The sequence below is a fragment of the Mirounga leonina genome, unplaced genomic scaffold (genome assembly GCF_011800145.1).
Source record: "Mirounga leonina isolate KUSES-001 unplaced genomic scaffold, KU_Mleo_1.0 Mir_166, whole genome shotgun sequence".
In the NCBI taxonomy this organism is placed as follows: Eukaryota; Metazoa; Chordata; class Mammalia; order Carnivora; family Phocidae; genus Mirounga; species Mirounga leonina.
The window spans coordinates 14,695,333-14,710,485 of record NW_023270418.1 but is presented as its reverse complement, the minus strand read 5'-3'; the positions used below and the strand labels follow the sequence as shown (position 1 = coordinate 14,710,485).

Here is a 15,153-nt window from a genome sequence, read left to right as displayed (position 1 = left end):
CTAAATTAAATGTCAAATACAATCCTGCACTGGCAACATGAAGTGTGGCTGCTTTGGGGGAGTCCTGACAGCTCCCCTCCCCTCCCCATGTTGGTCACGTAATAAGCCCTTCAAGCTTTGGCAGAGAGTATATTATCAAGTTTCCTGTCAGTGCAGACAGGAGCTGGAGCAGGGGGAGAAGGACATCACAACGTGTTAATTTTATTAAGCCATTTAAAGCTCAATCCCTTTGCTTTCTAACAATGCTCCAGCCCACCAGGCAGCTCAGAAACCATGCCTACCCTAATTTCAAAATGCCTAGAGCTTATTTATACAGTACTTCAATTAAGAGCTCTGGTGCCCAAGAGAAAGAGGATGACCAAAGGGTAAAGCTACAGGAGAAGCAGGAAGGGGAAGTAGGAAGAGAACAAGAATCTCAGTGGTGTTTAAAGTGAGGACATATCTCCTAATGTGGCTCTTAAATGTGACACTTAATTTCTTTTGTGACCCTTAATTTATTTTTCTTTTAATTTGGCACCAGGCAGTTTTGCTAACTAGAGAATTTGCTCCATAACAATAAGCATAATTGCTTCTATGCATTGATTTCTTGTTTCTATTGGGAACATATGGACACATAGCTGTAAACTCCCAAGGCAGATATATTTGCCTCAACTTGAATGGGCAATGGAGCTACAGTGAACTAACCCTAGGTGAGGCAGCCACGCAAGGCCCAGAGTCAGCCAGCCAGCCAGCCAGCCAAACCAAGGGGCTCCAACTGTGGGGATTTAACTCAATTTATCTGAATGCTATTATCACTCAAAAGAGGTAGCAGTGGTCCTTTAAAGTGTCACTAATCCCAGGAAGTGTTAATTGATCTAAGTATAGAATCTAGTTAGTTATAAACACGTGGCTTCTTTTTCTAGCAAGGATCCGAAGGCCTCCTGAACTATGGGTGTGGGACTGCTGCCCCCATGGACCCCTGGCCTTCTGCTGGAAGAGGGGGTGGATCTCAGGACTAGGAAAAGGCTAGCAGCCGCCACCCTGAACAGGATGCTATACTAAGCACTTTAAATGGATTATCTCATTTAATTTTCCTAACGACCCTATGAAGTATATACGATTTTCCCCTCTTTCACAGCTGAAAAAAATGAAAAACCTGAGACATGACGATATGAAGCACAGGATCTGCCTGAGGTCGAACTGGTGGTCAACACTGGAGGTAATGTGACCAGGTGCGGTCTGATCCAGAGCCCACGCGGGTAATAACTATAGACTACTGCCTCTCCCTGACAAGCTAACATCGGGTTTCTGCCCCTCATCCCTGCCTAGAAGAAAGGAGAAAGAAAGACTATTCACTGATGAATAGAATTACTGGGTCATATGGCCACTCAATGTTTAGCCTTCTGCGGAACTTTAAGTGAAGGGCTAACAAAAGTGATTCAGAAGGAAATCTCTCACCCTCTCAGCAGCTTTATTGAGACAGAATTCCCATATCATACAATTCACCCATTTAAAGGGGTTTTAGTATATTCAGAGCTGTGCGATCACCCCACAATCAATTTGAACATTTTATTTTCATCACACCAAAAAGAAACTCCACGGCCCTTAGCAATCACCCCCACCCCATTTCTCCACCTCCCTCAGCCCCAGGAAACAAGTCTATTCCTAGCTGTAGAAATCTGCCCTACTCTGGACATGTCACACAAATGGAATCACTCAGTATGAGGTCTTCTGGGAATGGCCTCTTCCACTGAGCACCACTTTCAAGGGTTAGCCTTATTGCAGCATGTATCCACACCGCACTTCCTTCCTGCCAAATAGTGTCCTGCTGTGTGGATAGACCAGATTTTACTTACCCGGTCATCTGCTGGGTTGCTTCCACAGTCTGGGTGGTATGAATAATGCTGCTATGAACACTGGGGTGCAGTTTTTGTGTGGATATGTTTTCATTTCTCTTGTGTATGTACCCAAAAATGGAATTGCTGGGTCATATGGCAACTCTATGTTTAACCTTCTGAGGAACTGCCAGCCTGTTTTCCAAAGTGACTGTACCACTTCCAATTTTTCCACATCCTTGAAAAATGGAAAACTTCTCTTTATTGAGAGAACTACAGAACTGTAGTCCTAAAAACCATCAACCTGCTCCAGCTCTGCTATTACTGCCTGGGTGACCTCGGGCAGGAACGCTTGGCCTCCTGGCACCTCAGTTTCCTCTGCTGTAAAGCGGGGGACTGCAGATGGCCTCAGACTTCCCACTGAGCCCTACATGTATTCACTTAGTCCCATCCTGTGAGACAGCCTGACTAGCAGCGGGGGATGCTTCAAAAGGACTGCTTGGGGCTGACTGCATGACTGTGTGTCTGACTTTGCATTAACTAAATTTCTGAATAATCTTAGACTGTTACTGGCATGTCTGGGGAAAACAAACTTCAGTGTGCTTATGCTATTAGGAAGAAGACAGAAATGCCATAATGGGTAAAACTTCCATTTGGCAATAATGGCAGACTGGCCTTCAGGATTTTAGTTTTCCAAGCTGCAGTTCAAAGACTGAAGTGGATTCAAATGATAAAAATGTTTATAAGGGATGATGTCAGGTGGAAAAAGCAGGATACAAACTATGTATGCATGTCTATACACACAAAAACATATAGTTATCTAATTGTATATATACTTACACACACACAGAATAATAGTTATCTCTATTTGAAAGGCAAAGCACCATGATATTAACCAGTTTTCTCACAGGTGTGTCTTAAAGTGTGATGTATTGACCATGTGCATTAGAATCGTCCAGGCTGTATATTAAAAAAGCAGTCTCAGAACCACCAAATTAGATATTCTGGGTGAGGCTCAAGAATCTGCATTTAAAAAAAGGTACTCATGTGGATGGACTAGAGGTATTATGCTAAGCTAAATAAGTCAGAGAAAGACAACTATCATATGATCTCACTCATATGTGGAATTTAAGAAACAAAACAGAGGATCATACGGGAAGGGAGGGAAAAACAAAATAAGACGAAATCAGAGAGGGAGATAAACGACAAGAGACTCTTAACTATAGGAAACCAACTGAGGGTGGCTGGAGGGGAGGTGGGTGGGGGGATGGGGTAACTGGGTGATGGGCATTAAGGAGGGCACGTGACGTAATGAGCACTGGGTGCTATATACAACTGATGGATCACTGAATTCTACCTCTTAAACTATTAATACACCATATATTAATCAATTGAATTTAAATAAGATTAAATTAAATTGAAAAAAGAGGTACTCAAAGTTTACAAACGACTGCAGGGAGATTTTTTTTCTTCTATATATACTGGTCTGTTTTTTCCACAATTTTCTAGACAGCATGTAACACTCTTATAATTGGGGGATGGGTAAAAGGGGAAGTTGTTTCATTTTGTTTTGATAAAGGCAGGGGTATGGTGAAGAAGGGCAAAGAGCTTGTTTCTCCCCTTTCTACCACCCAAGTGTTTACAGAGGATGAAAAGGGGCTGCATTTGCTCCTTGGTGGATTCCATGCCTCAGAGCCTAGCTCAGGCCTGAGACAGCACAGGTATTTTCCCATCTGGTGTCCTCCATCACTAATGGGAAACTACTGAAGCACCAGCCTCAATTCTTCATTTTTCCAGTGCTAAATGCTCTGGGCTGTCACAACTCCTCTCCATCTCCCCATACTTTCTGTTGGAAAAGGCCATTCTCCAGTCCTGGACCCTGGGGTTGTGGGCTGCCCTATCTAGTAAAGGCAGGTAGGAAGGAGAATGTAAGGGAAAAATAGTCAGTGAAGAGTCATACTGCTAATGAGGACAGCACATACTTCTATATTTACTCATCTATGGGTTCAACAATTGTGTGCAGGGGAAGAACGTGAAGTATGACACATGTGAAGTCCTAGTCCTGTCACTTACTAGCAAGCTCTTTACCCCCTCTAAACCTTGGATTGTTCCTCCATAAAAAAGGACAAGTAATATTTCTTTTATAGCGTTACTGTAATAGATAACGCATATCTATTACTATTACATCATCTAGTAACTACCAGGCTAGGACTTGAGGGTACAGAGATAAAACACTATGAATGCCCTTCAAGATTACTACTTACATCTTCTTTTTTTTATGAAAAGTGTAGAAATAGGTCAATAATTCTAATAACTTTCCAACCGAAGGAACACTTTTGAATGAATCAACTTGATAACTGAAGCAGCTCAATTCTCTGCTTCAGTTGGCTGCATAAACACTGCCCCAGTGAATGCTTCTGTGTTGGGACAAGGCAAGGACCAGCATGAAGCCTGGCTTGACCCTGGTAAATAACAGGATACTAACAACAAGAATTCAAGTAGGTTTTGCTTATATCCATTACTCTTTGTACATGCAAAACCTATCGTTTCTTTAATGAGTCTTTTTTAAATTTTTTTTTTTAAGATTTTCTTAAGATTTTACTTATTTTATTTGAGAGAAAGAGAGAACACAAGCAGGGGGAGGGGCAGAGGGAGAGGCCAACTCCCCACTGAGTGGAGAGCCTGACATGGGGCTTGATCCCAGGACCCCGGATCATGATCTGAGCCAAAGGTAGACGCTTAACCAACTGAGCCACTCAGGAGCCCAGAACCTATCATTTTAACAAGAGTCTGATTAGCACAGGAGAGTGAAGAACTGGGCTATGTTCCATGTCAAGGATATCAGCTACTAAAATGGACTGTAAAGTTCTCTTGCAATTATAAAATGCCATGTAAATGCTAAATAAAAATAAAACAATTCTCAGATCTATTTAATTTCATGTTGCTAGACAATTCTCTGGTTTTAAACTTCAGTAAGAACACCTTCAGACATTGAATATAGAAAAAAAAACCTGGTATGTTTTAGGCAGTGTTAGTATGGCTAGGTCCCATGTTTAATCCCACTTCAATCTGAGAGAATAATGTGAGCCACTTGGCTTGAGTTTAAGGCACTTTTCTTGAGAATAACTTCTTGTAAGATTACTATGATTTCATGATACACAGCTGTGTTTCTGTTTGTTTCAAGCACACCAGCCATAGGAACAAGGAACAGCGCATGTTAGATGGAAAGAAAAGCAATCAATACTAACAGAGAGAGTGGCTGTTATGAACTGCATAGTAAGATGTTAGTTGGATTGAGTTTAGCATGTTATGTTTTTGGTTCAGTGCTTTCTGAGAGGCTGGGCAGTGGGAAGGAAGGGAAGGGACTCCATGTGTTTTCTGAGCTTCAGTTTCCACTGGGTATATATGAAAGATAACTGCACAGTCACTTCACAGGAGAGTTTTAAAGAACTCAGAATACCTTCAATTTCTTAAAAATCCAGGTATGGACACGGACATGCACATGCCTGATTAACTACATCTTTTAATTTCCCTAAAGTCTATAATAAATATAAGAAATCTACAGACAAAAATCCTACTTTGTGCAATAAATGTTTCTGAAAAGTATGACTGAAAAAAATATGTTTGCAAACTGGATAATATCAAACACACTGGGATGGCTTACTATTTAAAAGACTACTTTGAATTAAACAAAGATTGTTTGTTATTAAAAATACTCTCTCCATTATATACAAAGTTCTAGATCCCTGGAAATATGCATCCTTTAAAACAGGGCTCACCATAGCAACCTGCATGCACATAACTTTTTTTTTTTAATTATGTTATGTTAATCACCATACATTACATCATTAATTTTTGCTGTGGTGTTCCATGATTGTTTGCATGTAACACGCAGTGCTCCATTCAATACGTGCCCTCTTTAATACCGATCACCAGGCTAACCCATCCCCCAACCCCTTCCCCTCTAGAACCCTCAGTTTGTTTCTCAGAGTCCATAGTTTCTCATGGTTCGTCTCCCCCTCTGACCTCCCCCCCTTCATTTTTCCCTTCCTACCATCTTCTCTCTCTCTCTCTTTTTTTTAACTTATAATGTATTATTTGTTTCAGAGGTACAGGTCTGTGATTCATCAGTCTTACACAATTCACAGCGCTCACCATAGCACTTACCTTCCCCAATGTCTATCACCCAGCCACCCCATCCCTCCCACCCCCCACCACTCCAGCAACTCTCAGTTTGTTTCCTAAAATTACGAATTCCTCGTGGGGCGCCTGGGTGGCTCAGTCGTTAAGCGTCTGCCTTCGGCTCAGGTCATGATTCCAGGTCCTGGGATCGAGCCCCGCATCAGGCTCCCTGCTCGGCGGGAAGCCTGCTTCTCCCTCTCTCACTCCCCCTGCTATGTTCCCTCTCTCGCTGTGTCTCTCTCTGTCAAATAAAATCTTTAAAAAAAAAAAGAATTCCTCGTATCAGTGAGATCACATGATACATGTCTTTCTCTGACTGACTTATTTCATTTAGCATAATACCCTCTAGTTCCATCCACGTCATTGCAAATGGCAAGATTTCGGGGGTTTTGATGGCTGCATAATATTCGTGTGTGTGTGTGTGTGTGTGTGTACACACCACATCTTTTTTATCCATTCATCTGTTGATGGACATCTGGGTTCTTTCCATAGTTTGGCTATTGTGGACATGGCTGCTATAAACATTGGGGTGCACATACCCCTTCAGATCCCTACATTTGTATCTTTGGGGTAAAACCCAGTAGTGCATGCACACAACTTAATCTGGTTCTGTGCCTTATTTCCCAACCACCACTGGCTCTGATTCCTGTCCTCAGGCTCACTCCTAGTGGCTGGGATTTGGTGTCTCCTGTTGTTCCTCTGGTTTTGGAACTCAACCCACTCCTGTCCCATGGCATGAGTCTTGATCCTTGTAAATCCTGACCAGAACTCCTCTCACTCTTTGGGCCCTGCTGCTTCTCTGCTGGATATGGCACTTTACAGGAATCCTGTCCTCTCAAGCAGCCACAGGCCACCTCCCTTTCCTCTCCCCTGCTCCTCTGCTACCTCTACTCAATTTGTTGGTTTTCTAAGCCTGGATTTTTATGGATCTCACTTTTTTTGAAGTTGAAATCACTTAGACTTATTTACAAGGGTTCTTCTGGCCATTTGCTGAAAGGAATGAAAAAAAAAAAAAAAAATCAAAACAAGAGAGAAGGAAAATCACCAGAGTCAGCATAGCCTCTAGTCACCCCAGACCCACTGAATCAGCAACTGTGGGGGTGGGCCCAGCACTCTGTAAGTTCTCCAGGTGATTTTTATGAACATTAAACGTTAAGAACAACTGGTCTGGAAGAAAAAAGGGCATGTGACAAATATTTTGGACAAAATGAGGCTTCTCATTAAGAAGAAAAATTAAGTCTACATTATTGACACAGAAGAATGTCCAAAATATTCTGTGTAATAAAAACCATAGGTGCAGTATAATTCTTGTAAAAAATCTTAGAGGTATATTTCCACAGGGAAGAATGTCTAGAAGGTTACACACCAAATTGTTAATAGTGGTTAGCTTGGGGGAAATTTGACTTTTTCTTTATGAATATCTGTATTTTTTAATCTATAAGCATATATTATTTTATAATTTAAAAAAATGGTTAATCTAGTCATCTTCCACTCCTCTCTGACAAAACTCAGAGGTAAAAATTAACTCAGTCCCCAGTAGATTTCAGTGTCTGGACTAATGAAGCTTTGTGATGCTTTATGGAATTCTAGAGGAAGTGAGGCAGTGATAGCGCTCAGTGCTCCATGACTCAAATCAGTGCTTCTATGAAAAGCTCCTGTGCCAGGAAATGACAGGTCATAAAGCCTGAGAGATTCTGCCCTTCTTAAATAGGCCAACTTAAAAAAGGGATGGTAGAGTTCTGAGGGAATGCAGAACAGACTAAAAACTTCTCTTGGAAGACAACTATTTGTTGCAAAAACTATGTATATAGTGTCCCATTTTCCACCCTCCCCCCACCTGTTTGTGATCTGGCAGTCATTCTGCAATGACTTGGACCTTCTTCAAGCTGGCTCCAGGTATATACAGTATATGCATATGGCAGACCAGAACGGGGTCTGAAAATAAAGGAGATTGGTGGAAATAATTCAGGACAAGATAAAGAGAAGATAAAAGAGGTGAGTGTGTATGCACATATCCAAGATCAAGTCTGGTCCTAAGAAATATCCTTTAGCTCATGATGCACCATGGGAAAATCCTGAGACTTCTACAAGCTGCTCTCATGGGACCACTCAATTTTTTCACCTCTGGCAAGTTTCCTATTAGAGGCACTCTATGCATTCATAAAGGACCCCAAAGCACTTTACCTGTATTATCATCATGCACAGAAGCCACTCAGTGTAATCTGTATACATCCTCTTGCTCTTCACTGCCTACAAGCATGGGGGTGTGGCAGAAACAGAAAATACAGTTGTCTCCTTCAGGATAGCTGTTGCCCCAGAAACCAGAAAAACTCGGTAAAAAAAAAAAAAAGCTTTCAGTAATCCTTAATAATTAATTAGTTCATCTTCACTAAAGGAAAACTACTTATACCAAGGGTCTTTCTACTTTGAGCTAAGAAAATTGATAAAGGTTACACCAACTTTTTTCTATCAAGATACCCTCTATCTCTGGAGTCCTAACTACACCAGAAGGCAAGAGATATTACCAATGTCCAATACTTTCAATGCTGTATGAAGAGAAAGTTATTTAGTAGATAGGAGACTGCAGCCACCTTCTGAAAAGCCTGTCACTGTCTGTGGCTCCGCCTCGATAGTGTTTCAGATTAGAAAATCGGGGCACAACGGGATTAGATGGTAGAAAGGAGATGAACCCCAGTGCTTGGTCTGCCATGTGACATAAAAGAAAGAGCGCAGGTACTGGAGTCAATTTGAATCCCAGCTCTAAATTATACTAGATTCAAAAAATAAATAAATAAATTATACTAGATTCAGGGCAAATGGCCCCACCTCTTTAAGCCTTAGTGTCCTTATCAATAAAATGGGAATAATAAGCTACTCTACCAGGTTGTTACAAAAATCACAAGTACGCAAGAGCAGAGGGAGAAAAAGAAGTTAGTGTTTAATGGGCAGAAAGTTTCAGTTTGGAATAACTGAAGAAGTTCTGGAGATGGATGGTGATGGTGATGATGGTTGGACAACAATGGGAATACTGAATGCCACTGAACTATACACTTAAAAATGGTGAAAGTGGTAAATTTCATTATGTATATTTTACCACAATTTTAAAAAAAGATATGTAATGCTCCTAGCACAGTGTTCTGGCTCTCTCAGTGGGTACTCAAGAAATGCTAGTCTTTTCCCCATATAAAGAAATTTAAATTAAAAGAAAGGGGGTGGGGATACAAAAAGTCAAACAAAATTGTGCTCCTTTCCCTATTGGATTGTAACAGGCTTTGACTCTCAGGCAGAGCCAGCTGGGACCAATATCCAGTAGTGCCACAGGAAGTCTCTGGGTAGGAGAAGGGAGGCTGTGTTAGTCAGATTCCCTCCGGCATGCTCAGATCCCAGTCCACCCCACCCCACTATGGAGTCTCCCAGAATATCAATCTTATAGCTCCCAACATATTGCAAAGAAAGCTGGGAAGCTGAAGCCATTTCCCAGACCACACTCCAGGTCATGAGGACAGAAGCATTCACCGTGGCTGCTGGTTGCTGTAAGTGGGAGAAAGACAAGACACTAGTGCTGAACACCAACTGGATGGGTCTGGAGCCTGTTCCAGGCCCCAGCATTAAGATGATCAGTACCTTGGATGCCTCTGACTAAGTTTAATGGACACAGAGGACAGTAGTCTCAAAGGCCTGTTAAAGGAAGATTAAAAACGCACTTGTCTGCAGTTCAGGGAAAACAATTAATGATTATATGTTGTAAGTCATAAAACACAGAAGGGAAAAAACAGATGACTTATCTCTAGGCATATTAAAACACTGCTCTGATAGGCAGGCTTAATTAGATCTCAATGCGATGTTCAGATAGATGATCATTAACATCCCTCGAACTCAGCTCAGGGAGAACGAAATACAATACCCAATCAATTCCAAAACAATACTTACTTTAGGATCTGAGCTCTTGAACTTCAACCTTTCCACCAACTCTATCATAGCCGCCTTCAGTCCACCTGAGTCTTTGCTCTAAAAGAAAGAAAAGTCAGGGATCATTAGACAGCGTTTTGTTGCTCTCTCAAACACAAACAGCATTTCATGGAACAATGAAATGGAAAGCAATTTTTTCTTCTTATTAGCCAAGAGAACTAAACGACTAAGGAAAGCTCCACTGCCCCTCTTCCTCTCTCTATTGGACAAAGAGGGTCATGACATAAATTGCCCAGTGACCTGAGAGAACTACTGGAATGAAAATTAAATGCAATTTGTACAGGCTGACTCACTGCTTCATCTTAGGGTTCAACTGTGCCAGTGTTCACTGAGGGCTGAGGCTCTGAAAAGAGATTTTGATCTAGGAGGTCCACTTTATGACCTAGTGATTTTTATCTTGAACGTCTACATACCAGATACAGAAGTATGCAGTATTAAATATTCTTATAGAAATAAAAACAAAGAAAATGCCCTAAGATTTAATTGGAAATTGTATTACAGTGTACTGGTTGAGTACAGGTTTTTGAGTCAGACATACAAGGTTTCAAGTTTGGGGTCTGTCATTAACGAGTGGACTAACCTCAGGTAAATTACTGACTTTCTCAAAACCTCCTGCCCCTTCTTAAAATGTGGATAATAAACAGGGTTATTTTGAGGTTTAACTAGAACAGTGTCAAGGTATTGCCCAGTATGTGGCACATAGTAAGTGCTCAACAAATGTCTCCTGTTATTACTACCGCATTATAACGATTTATTTTTTTAAGATATTATTTATTTATTTGACAGAGAGAGAGAGAGAGGCAGATGCTTAATCGACTGAGCCACCCAAGTGCCCCTGCATTATAACGAGTTAGAGTAGCACAGTCCAAGAGAAATGTTAAGCCACAAATGCAAGCCACATATGTAATTTTAAGTTTTCTAGTAGCCACAAAAATAAAGTGAAATTAATTTCTAACAGATTTTACTTAACTTAGTATATCCAAAATATTATCACTGCAACATGTGATTTCAAAATGAGATATTAGATACATTTTTTCATACTAAGTCTTTGAAATCAGTCCAATTCAATTTAGACAAACCACATTTCAAGTCCTCCAAAGCTATATATAGCTAGTAACTACTGTACTGGTCAACAGAGATTTAGAGAATAGACTCTAGAGCCACACAGCCTGGATTCAAGTCCCAACTCTACCAACTAGCTGTGTGACCTTAGGCAAGTCACTTAGCGTCTCTATGCTTTTATTTCTTTTTTTTCTTCTATGCTTCTATTTCTTTATCTGTAATATGAAGCTAATAACAGTACTTATTTCACAGCGTTATAGTAAGATTAAATGAACTAATATATGCTAAGGTGCTCAGAAAAGGGCCTGGAACATGGTAAATGCAATAGATTCATGAGACATTTCTATTATTGTTTGCCTCACAATATTTTAAACTCCTTTTTTTTTTTTTTTTTTTAATTTTATCTACCTATTTGACAGAGAGAGACACAACAAGAGAGGGAACACAAGCAGGGGGAGTGGGAGAGGGAGAAGCAGGCTTCCTGCTGAGCAGGGAGCCCAATACGGGGCTCGATCCCAGGACCCTGGGATCATGACCTGAGACAAAGGCAGATGCTTAACGACTGAGCCACCCAGGCGCCCCACGTTTTAAAATCCTTAAGGGTAAGAACTACAACTTCTATCTCTGTATCTGTGCCCAGCATCAAGAACGATTTGAAAAAGTCTGCTGAACAAATGAATGAACGAACATGCAATCTTAAGACATGAATGACCTAACTATAATACATGTGCGTAGCACACTCCAAAATCACATAAATTCGTTTATTTTCTTATCTCAACTCCTGTGTAGGATCAGGTAGGATCATCACCTGCATCTTACCAGTGATGAAAGGAAGCATGAAGAAGTAAAATGACTGACATTTTTTATGGGGGAAGGGATAATCAAGAGGTAAAATATAAACAAACACTACAAATATCTGTTACTCAAAATTGGTCTCAGAATCAGTAATATTTTCCAAATGTTCAGAACCAATTCCAATTCCTCTAAAACAGCAAATTCTTACTAAGACCCCTTTATGTAGATTAAAATAGACTAACGGCTCAGTCTTGTTTTCCCTCTAACTCCTTTTCTCTCCCAAGTCTATCCAGCAAAAGCCTGGTGTAACATGATTAGATGGGAGCTTTAATATGCTCTCCAAACAGTGTAGTTGACATTCCCATTCTAGTTGGGGTTCTAAATTTTAATAAATTGTAGTTTTAAAATGATGGTTTACAACTCTCCAAATTTCATCACCAATTTAAATCTTTAATCTCTGTGATCTCTCAGCAGACAGCTGGGAAAAAGAATCTGGAGGTCACATACCAGAGAGTGGGTGAGAGCTGAAGTACCTAAAAAAGGGTTAAGTTGCCAGACACAATCCTGCTTTTATGAGATGATCAGACAATAAAGCCTGTCTGGTGATATCATTTCTGTAACCTGCTTCTCATTGGCTGAACAAGCAGGTCACTTGTCCCTGGAAAGCTCTCTTCCCCCACATCCCAGCTGCCAGCGCCCATTTTAAGTTCTTCAGCAAAAGCCCTGATATATTGACTTTCCCCCTGGCTCTAGAGAACAGAAAGGAATGCACCAAAACTGTGCCTTAAAACATTCAGAAAAGACACAGAACGACAAAGGCATCCCTCAGAAGCAGACGACACTTTTGCAGGCAGATGTGCCTTGTGTGGAGAGATAAGGGAACCCTTAGCCTTCTTTCATAAAAATACAGTGTGTCAGCAGAATCCTCCCTCCTTTCACCAAGCATCAGCAGCACTGCCTACCCAGGGGAGAGACAGAGGAAGATGCACTGATATTCTCCCTTCAGGAAATTCACCCATTCCAACCCCCACCCCCGTTTTGAGAATTATTCTGAGATTAACTGGGGTCTACATTGAGTCAGCGATACCCAGTTTCTAAATGGGTGGTGAAGAAAACATTCCTCAATGGCTTTTTTTTCTACCCATAAAATAAGCAGATGGTCAGAAAGGAGAGGATCCACTGGGCAGACCTGCCTCCAACAGCTGCAGGGCTGGAGCAAAAGTATAAGTGGATGACGCTGGCCCCAGATTCACCTCCTTTCTTTCCCCACACACTTTCTGTACCTCAAAAAGCCTTGTATAGTATACAGATGTTCGAGCTAGTACACCCAAGCTGTAGGTGTACTAAGCAGTCACCTTGGTCACACCTGGGACCCAGTAATGCACACATCAGGGGTAGAGTCTAATGGCTTGATCCATCTTTGGGAGGACAGACTCAGAAAGAGGCTCTGCAGGCCTCAAAAGCAGGTTCACGACATTTTGTCAGGTAATTCTTGGGTCCTGGGTACTTGAAGAGTAGTCGAGAAGGGTATGGGCATAGGCCCTCTAAAGGAAGGGCCCTCTAAAGCATGCAGCATAGTGTAGGGGCACAGGGTTATCTAGGTCTAAGGTGGTATCTGAGTTTGAGTGTCCCCAGAGCAAAGGGTGGTTATCATGTTTTAGTGAATTATCTGTTTGCAAAGGGCAGTCATCAATCAAAAGGTAACCAGGATCGGAAATTATACCCTCATACTTCCCTTTTGTGGTGGAATAGAACAATTGCCTCTGAAAACTGTGTTCTAATTGAGAGGTGGACCACGACAGTAAGAAAGGGCAGGCTAATTCTAACCTCATAGACATTTGGTTCCATAAGTGTCCTGATTCTACTGTGTCAGCCCTTGCGGCCAGCACTATGGGTGATGAAGTCAGAGTCTCCTGATACCGTTCTTCTCCACCTCCATCCCACCTCACACGTTCCAAGAACACAGGAGTTCAATGTGAACATACCTTGTTTACACACCTCTTCCCTGCCCTGAAAGAGTGTAGAATAAAAAGAAACAAGTGGTATGTTGTGACACCTACCTCTCAGAGTTTGATTAATCTGTGAAGATGTAGCATGCTTCACAAAAGCCAACTCCTGGGGATGAGTCATAACAAAGCCAAAGAAAGGACAAATGCCTTACACTTGAAGTTATTCTTTATTCTCCAAAGCACTTTTATATGCTCTTTCACTGGCATTTCCCAATAAACCTATAAACTAGTGTATTCACAATTTATAGCTGAGAAATGGCTCGCGGAAATCAAATGAGGAACCTAAAAATCACGGGGCTCATACACTCTGTCACTGGCATTTCACAATTACACAGTAACTAAGAGGTGGTGTATTCTCACTTTACAATGGTCAAAAATGGTTCTGTGGAAGTCAAACAATGCCCCGCAAATCACAAAGCTAGTCAGTCAGCAGCAAAACCAGGATCAGAACAATCCAAATGAAAAAGATTTACAATATATACAGCCGAAGAGGTTGGTGTCAACAATACATAAGAAAATACAAAAGGGATTCTTATAAATAAGAAAAAGTCAAATAAGCCCAAAAGAAATCCAAACAAAGGATATGATATAATAGAAATGCAAAATGGCTAACATACATACTAAAAGAAAAGATGCACAAACTTACTAGCAATTAAGATATTTCTTATCCATCATATTGAAAAAAAAGTTCTGAAAAAAAAAAGTTCTGATCTGATATCAAGTGATGAGGGGCTTTGGAGAAACTAGGGACTTCCATATGTTGCTGATACAAAATGATGAAGCTACTTTGAAATCACATACCTCGCCAGTCCATTTCTCTCTCTATCCCCTTAAGAAAACCTAGCTCAGGGCGCCTGGGTGGCTCAGTTGGTTGGGCGACTGCCTTCGGCTCAGGTCATGATCCTGGAGTCCCAGGATCGAGTCCCGCATCGGGCTCCCTGCTCAGCAGGGAGTCTGCTTCTCCCTCTGACCCTCCCCCCTCTCATGCTATCTCTAGCTCATTCTCTCTCAAATAAATGAATAAAAAAAAAATCTTAAAAAAAAAAAAAGAAAACCTAGCTCATGTGTCAAGGAGGCATGCACAGAAATATTTATTGTAGCACTGAACAAACTGCAAACATTCTAAACATCTATCAACAGTGGGTGGCTAAATAAGCTCTGGAATTAACAAAGTGTGGAATATAATATAGCAAATAAAAAGAATGAAGTAGATCTGTTATGTGCCTGGATACAAGGCAAAACATACTGAATTTTTTTAAACTTGCGAAAGGATACATACTATAAATAACATTTATAAAAAAAAAAAAAAAACCTGTTACTCT

The 15,153-nt window shown here is 41.0% G+C and overlaps 1 protein-coding gene across 4 annotated transcripts in view; it reads right to left on the bottom strand.

Moving 5' to 3' along the window:
* The window catches only part of TRIM44 (tripartite motif containing 44), a 110,192-nt gene that overhangs the window by 78,611 nt on the left and 16,428 nt on the right, over window positions 1-15,153 (bottom strand). For 2 of the 4 annotated variants that reach the window (XM_035012575.1, XM_035012577.1), the window contains exons 2-3: window positions 9,927-10,004; window positions 8,181-8,246 (exon numbers count right to left, since the gene is read on the bottom strand). In XM_035012575.1, coding sequence (XP_034868466.1) covers window positions 8,181-8,246; window positions 9,927-10,004 — 144 coding nt within the window. The remainder of the gene's footprint in view (window positions 1-8,180; window positions 8,247-9,926; window positions 10,005-15,153) is intronic. The other 2 variants (XM_035012576.1, XM_035012578.1) reach the window with 1 other exon arrangement.